Source organism: Guillardia theta, assembly GCF_000315625.1.
Source record: "Guillardia theta CCMP2712 unplaced genomic scaffold GUITHscaffold_21, whole genome shotgun sequence".
In the NCBI taxonomy this organism is placed as follows: Eukaryota; class Cryptophyceae; order Pyrenomonadales; family Geminigeraceae; genus Guillardia; species Guillardia theta.
In genome coordinates this window covers 687,936-694,637 of record NW_005434653.1, presented here as the reverse complement: position 1 = coordinate 694,637, position 6,702 = coordinate 687,936, and the positions used below count along the sequence as shown (strand labels likewise).

Here is a 6,702-nt window from a genome sequence, read left to right as displayed (position 1 = left end):
CAGGAGCAGGAGGAGGAGCAGGAGCAGGAGCAGGCGCAGGAGGAGGCTCACTTTGGATGAGTCGCATGTCAGCTACTTTTTCTCTCGCCGACAACTCGCACGGGAAAATAATCCAAGTAGTCGACATGACGAAAGTAGAAGGACGAGACTAGGGGAAGCAACTGCTCCCTGTCAGATCCTGCTCCTCCTGCTCCTCCTGCTCCTCCTGCTCCGCTACCTTGAGTTCCAGGCGAGAAGTCTCTTTCCATCCCAGTCGCCTCCTCATGAAGCGTCGGAGCCCGAGGACGTCAGGGGGACGAAAGAGGAGGAGGCGTGGGAGAGAAGCTTGAGCCTGAGGGGAGAGAGTCCTGCTACAGGGTAAGAGGAGAAGAGGAGAGGGTTTGGGGTTGAAATAAGGAAGGAGCAGGAGCAGGAGCAGGAGCAGGAGCAGGAGCAGGAGGAGGGCGAGGGCGAGGGCGAGGACGAGCAGGAGCAGGAGCAGGAGCAGGAGGAGGAGGAGGAGGAGAGAAGGAGGAGGACGAGGAGAAGGTAGAGATCATTCCTCTGGAATATGCTGGCAATCAACTTGACACGTTCGCCATCCATGCAGCTCACACGGGACTTGATGTCTTCTGCAGAAAGTTGAGAAGAGGAAGGAGTAGGAGGAGAAGATGGCATGTCAACAACTCACGTAGGAACTTCTCGTCTTTGTTCGGCTTAACTTTGTCGCTCTTCTTCCTCCTCCTCTCTTGTCCTCCCTGATAGATCCATCAGTCAAGTCGGCCACTCAAAGATAGTCTACCTGCTCTGCCCCTGCTCCTGCTCCTGCTCCTGCTCCTCCGTCCTCCCTCCTCTTCGCTTCCCCCTCCCATCTGATTTCATCAGGGTCCCCGCGGCTCCAGGCTTGGATCAGCTGCAGCGCATCCCTGCCTTCTTTCCTCACGCTCGCGATGAATTTCCTGCACTTGCTCGTCCCCACCCCCTCCGCCTGACGCTCATCGTCATCAAGTCCAGACGCTCATCATCTCCATCTCCATCTCCATCTCCATCATCATCATCATCATCATCATCATCATCATCATCATCATCATCACCATCATCATCACCATCATCATCATCATCATCATCATCATCATCATCATCATCATCATCATCATCATCATCATCATCATCATCATCATCTATCATCATCATTGCTCACCCCCTGCTGGTTCAGGTCTGAGCCCAAGAGGATCATGGAGGCGATGAGATCTCGTTGAGAGAAACCGAGGGAACTGAAAGAGAGGACAGAGAAACTTCAGAAGACAGCCAGAAGCTGCCGGACTAGGAGGGGCAGGAGTAGGAGCAGGGAGCAGGGAGCAGGGAGCAGGGAGCAGGGAGCAGGGAGCAGGGGAGAAGGGAGCAGGAGCAGGAGCAGGAGCAGGGAGCGGGAGCAGGAGCAGGAGGGAGCTGGATGAGAAGTGATACTTTGCTCACCGGATTGCTTCCGCTTCATAGCATTCGATATAGACGTCGCGATCAGACGAGAGACGGAGAGACTGACGGTAGAGATGAGGAGGACGAGGAGGACGAGGACGAGGACGAGGACGAGGACGAGGACGAGGACGAGGACGAGAGTTTGGGGGGGAGGGGGGAGATGAGAAGAAAAGGGGCTGAAGGATCAAACTTGTTCACCTTTATGACTCGTCTCGCTCCGTAACAGCTGGACCAGTTTGTCGTTACCACAATGATAAAGACTGAGAAGGGAGGAAGCAGCAGGAGCAGGAGCAGGAGCAGGAGCAGGAGCAGGAGCAGGGATGTTGGGTGTGGCAGATCTGAGGTACAAGAGGAGGGGTACGACTTACAGAGCGTCTCCGTCAGGAGAGATGCAAGCGCTGACGATTCCAGCAGCTGAGGGAGGAAATGAGAGAAGAGAGAGAGGGAGAGAGCGAGGAGATGAGAAGGAGAGGCTGGGAGACATCAAAGGAGAGAGGAGGACGAGGACGAGGACGAGGACGAGGACGAGGACAAGGACGAGGACGAGGACGAGGACGAGGACGAGGACGAGAGAGTCGAAGGGAGGGAATGATGAACATGAAGGCGTCACAAACCATCAAGATGAGCACAAAGAGCTTCTGCCTCCTCCTCTGCCGTAAGGACAGGAAAACCCATCAGACCCAGCTGCTCCCAAGCTTAGCTCCTTCTCCAAGCCTCTTCCCAGAGTCCTTCAAGCCTTCTTTCTCCTCCTCCTCCTCCTCCTCCTCCTCCTCCTCCTATTCCTCCTCTCTGCCCACCATCTCCGCGCTCTCCCGTGTGAGCTCGACAAACTTGTTGTTGCGAGGAAGGGCTCGTTGCAGGAGTTTCGACCTGCTCTCGTCAGGTCCGGCAGGACAAGCTCATCTCTACCTCGCTCCCTGCTTGCTTCCCCCGTGATATCTGCAGCTGCGTCAGACGAGGACGCAGATATATCGTGCTAGGAGACCAAGGAAGGGGAGGAGGAACAGAATCAGTTGGGAAAGAGGAGGAGGGAGAAGGAACAGAGGGATAGACGGACAGAGAGAGAGAAGGAGGAGGAAGGAGAGCAGGAGAAGGCGAGGAAAGGAAGGAGGAAGAGGAGGGAGAAGGGGGGAGAGAGTAGGGAGAAGGAAGAGGACGAGGACGAGGACGAGGACGAGGACGAGGACGAGGACGAGGACGAGGACGAAGAGGTTTGCTACCTCTGGATACGAGCTTCATTCTTCAGCCGAAGGTCAGGTGGAGGGTCCTTGGGGTCAGCGACGAAGACAGGCAACGCAGCTCCATGCTTGGTGCTTGCTAGTCGGATGGCCAGGAAGAAAATGGCGCGAAGGTGCTGATGCTGGGAGAAGAGTTTCTCCTGCATGCCGATGAAAGTCAGACGAGGAGAAAACGAGAAAGTTGGAGCAGCCAGGAAGATGAAAAAGAGATGTGGGAAGTAAGGAGAGGGAGAGGGAGAGGGAGAGTGCGAGTGAGAGGGAGGAAGAGGGAGGGAGGGAGGGAGGGAGGGAGAGGAGGGGGGGTTAGGAATCTTCGCACATGCTGCTCTCGATGAAGTGCTTGCAGACTCCGCACGATCCAGAACCTAGCGGAGAGATGACATGACAGCAGGAGGGGGGAGGGGGTGACGAACGGCAAGGAAGAAAGGGAGAGATGGAGTGAGCGAGGCGAGGGGGAGAGGGAGGAAGGGGAAGGAGGACGAGCCTTGGGAGATCTGTATAACAAGGGATGAATGAGAGTGATGGAGGAAGAGCTTACGAGAGGTCAACAGAAACTTTCTTGTTCTTGAGGAAGCAGGCGACCTGTCCTGGCGTGCTTGCGATGCTTGCACATCCTGCCAGTAACAGTGAATGTCCGCTGCTGCTGCTGCTGCTTGAAACCTGTTGGCTCGCGCGAGTCAAGCTCGTGCTCTGAGTGCTCGTTCTTGGACCCCTGCTCCTGCTAGCAGTCAACAAGTCTCCGCCTGCTGCACACGTACCTTGTTGCTAACAAGTGACCAGAACTTGCTTCCGCCTCCCATCCCTGTAGAGCACCAACAGCCCACGTCACACACTCGTCCTCCTCCTCCGAGAGCAGCCAGTGGCTTCTCCTTCCTTTCCCTTCAACCTCCTCCTCCTCCTCTGCTCCTCTTCGCTCTTCCCCTCTTCTCCTTTATTTTACACGCCATTTTGAAACGTGGGGATGAGGGGGATGAGGTGTGGATGAGGGTAATAAAGCCTAGGCAAACAATGCGGATGCTGGCGGTAGGACGAGGAGGAGCGGCGGCAGCGATGGCGGCGATGACGATCATGTCGGGCATGAGAGGATCGAGGGGAGGACCAGAGCGAACCCTGTGCATGAAAGGAGGCGACGGTGCGGATGAATCAAGTCCGCAAGATTTCGCGAGACACGTATGGCAAATATTCGTAGTTTCGACCCAGGATGTGACGGGAAGAAAAGCAGGCGACAGGAATGAAGATGCCTCCTGTGGTGTACGGAACTGCATGGAAGAAGGAGAGGACAGGTGCGACGCAGAGTGTTGTTGACCTGTAAGTTGTGTCACATTGGTTCTGCTGGAACAGAGGAGCTTGTGTTGAAGGCCGTGCTTGAAGGGTTCAGGTGAGGCACTCAGTGGTTGCTTCCTTTGCTCGTGGATAGTGACTTGTCTCCCTCTTCGATATCTGACAAACATGGCAGAGGGATAGACACGGCCTGCCAACCGAAGCACTACTTCGAACCAGGCATGTGAAGCCTGGCTGCATAGGAAAACTTCGCATCTCCTCCTTGTGACTTGAACGCAGGAGTAGGCAGAGCCTTGCTCAGGCTGCAGCAGCAGCACAACATCCCTCGATCGCAAGTCTGTGTTCGGTCCTCTTAGCTTTCGTTGCTAACAGTATTGTTTTCCCCCATAGCTCTGGGTACAGACGAAATTCACTCCAGTGAGAGGACAGGACCCAAACAATGTGACCTGCGAATGTTTGCGTTGCCTCGTCGCTCACTCTGCTGAAGATCCCCTATGACCCCAACGCTCCTCTCGAAGAACAAGTGGTGCAGTCCATGACGAGGTCCCTCGCCAACCTGCACACGGACTACGTCGACGCGCTCGTCCTGCACTCTCCTCTACCCACGCATGAGATGGCATCTAGGGCTGCTTTGCTCTTCGTTTCGCTAACGCTGGACGTGCAGACGATGCGGGTATGGAGAGCGATGGAGAACCTTTGCGAGGAGGGGAAGGCCAGGAGCCTCGGAATCTCCAACTGCTATAGCCTCTCAGCACTGAAAGACCTTCACTCCTCCTCGCGTGTCAAGCCCACCATCCTGCAGAACAGGTAGAGCTGACTCTAAGCTGGACCCGGTAACTGTTGTCAAAGGTTCTACCGGGACTCGAACTTTGACAAGGAGCTCAGGGAGTTCTGCACACAAGTGGGGGAGAGCCTGGAGGAGGAGGAGGGAGACGCTGACGTCATTGCAGCACGGCATCACGTATCAAAGCTTCTGGACCCTCACGGCCAACCCAGACATCCTCTCCTCTCGGGCCGTGAAGAGCTTGTCGAACAAGTCAGTCTCATCCCCCCCTTGACACTGCTGAGGATGCTGCAGGTACAACAAGACCCCCGAGCAGGTGCTGTTCGCATTCGTGCAAGCCATCGGCATTACCCCTCTCACCGGCACCAGCAGCACGGTGAGATCTCTCGCGGGGAGGAGGGAAGTGAACCTCAGCGCGCAGGGACATATGCGGGAGGACTTGGATGTCGCGCAGAGTGAGTTTGTCTTACTTTTACAGCTGGCGAAGGACGTCAGGGAATGATCAGCTTGCCGCAGATGGAGCGCTGCAGCTGGAGGAAGGAGAGGTGGAAGATATCAAGAAGATGCTGTGAAGTTGAAACAAGGAAGCTCATCCTTTCCTCAGAGGAAGCGAGCTCTTCCTCCCCTCGTCGTGATGCTTGTACAAGTTTCTTCATGCGAACCGCTCCTTCGCCTCTGCCATCATCTGCTGCACCGTCAACCACTCCCGTTACATGTCGCACGAGGGGACCTGGCAGAAAATGTCGTACTCCAGCGTCGCGAGAATGACGCCGATCACGTCCGTTCCTGCGCTCGACCCTCACCTCCTGGCTTGAGGCTGCCGACAGCCGAGGAAGGAGGAGGGTGGGAAGGCATAGAATGAAGAGGAAGTGGTCAAGGATGAGGGAGATATGGAAGACCTGCCGCGTCTCCATGCGTTTTCTGCTCCTCCTTCACTGCGTCCACAAGATCTTCAGAGCTGTAGCCGTTGTCCTTCAAGAATCCTGAGGGCTGTGGTGAGGAGGAAGGCAAAGAAAGGGACGGTTGACAAGGTTGACGACATGGTGGGAACAAAGAGGAGGTGCAGGTCATGAGATTGGCGATCAAGGTTTCTCCCTGACCTTCGATCTTTGTTTCAAACTGCCCCTGAAATTCCTTGTAAACGTCCATGTACTCCAACTTATGTTCCTCTTTGTCCATGTCAAAGATGTCTTTGTGCGCCTGTGGTTCACAGTGTTATCCTCACTGTCCCGCTCTCCTCTCCGTCGTCACCTTTGCGAACTCCTCAACAAAATTTTCAATCCCTGAGCTATCGTCAAAGAACCACTGAAGCAATCATACCAAGTTGAAACGAGGAGTGGTCAGTTCAATGTCACACGGTCATCAAAAGTTCTCACTGCTTCCAACTTTTCAAGAACCTCCCTCTTGTTCGTCATCGAGTACAATACTATGAAGATTCTGAAAACAACAGTGTTAGTACACGTTGAACAGAGAGAGGGGGTTGGGATCATTCTCATTTACCTTTCTCTCCCTCCATCCTCCCTCCCTCTCCCTCTCCCTCACTCCCGCTCCCTCTCTCTCTCCGTCTCTCTCTCCCTCTCTCCCTCTCCCACCCAGCGTGGATTCGGATGTATTTCGAAACCATCCATGTTCGAACGCTAGAAACGTTATACACGAACAATAGATCTGTGATCTTCCCTCTACAAATTCGAATTCAGTGCTATCCATTGATATCCTCTTTGACTCCGATGAAAGGAAGCAAGGTCAATCACATCTCGCATAGAAATCACTTTGCCTGCGATGCGGATGACACGATGACACAGGAGATCGGCTCCTCTTATGTGAGAATTACGACACATGCGGCGGAGCTTATCATTTGGCGTGTCTAGATAGCCCTCTGCGGTAGATACCTTCTGGACACTGATTTTGATAACTTGTCGTCGGACGATTACAACATCGGATGAT

General features: G+C 54.6%; 3 protein-coding genes across 3 annotated transcripts in view; 2 read left to right on the top strand and 1 right to left on the bottom strand.

The window, feature by feature from the left end:
- Positions 1–2,671: 2,671 nt before the first annotated feature.
- GUITHDRAFT_105757 (hypothetical protein) lies at positions 2,672–3,493 on the bottom strand (the record flags this gene model as incomplete). Its single annotated transcript, XM_005835534.1, has 5 exons — positions 2,672–2,833; positions 3,013–3,058; positions 3,232–3,307; positions 3,354–3,411; positions 3,452–3,493. 5 exons carry the CDS (start codon positions 3,491–3,493, stop codon positions 2,672–2,674), a joined length of 384 nt encoding a protein of 127 aa, XP_005835591.1.
- A 434-nt stretch (positions 3,494–3,927) lies between these two features.
- On the top strand, positions 3,928–5,393 carry GUITHDRAFT_159498 (hypothetical protein; the record flags this gene model as incomplete). The annotated part of the gene is made up of 11 exons (XM_005835533.1): positions 3,928–3,976; positions 4,035–4,071; positions 4,150–4,193; positions 4,254–4,309; positions 4,365–4,415; positions 4,462–4,781; positions 4,824–4,875; positions 4,925–5,010; positions 5,053–5,134; positions 5,180–5,217; positions 5,363–5,393. The coding sequence occupies 11 exons, from the start codon at positions 3,931–3,933 to the stop codon at positions 5,391–5,393; spliced, it is 843 nt and encodes a 280-aa protein (XP_005835590.1).
- Positions 5,394–6,551: 1,158 nt separating this feature from the next.
- Positions 6,552–6,702, top strand: part of GUITHDRAFT_157506 (hypothetical protein) — a gene marked incomplete at both ends in the record, with an annotated part of 2,817 nt that continues 2,666 nt past the window's right edge. The window contains one exon of the mRNA XM_005835532.1: positions 6,552–6,578. Coding sequence (XP_005835589.1) covers positions 6,552–6,578 — 27 coding nt within the window. The remainder of the gene's footprint in view (positions 6,579–6,702) is intronic.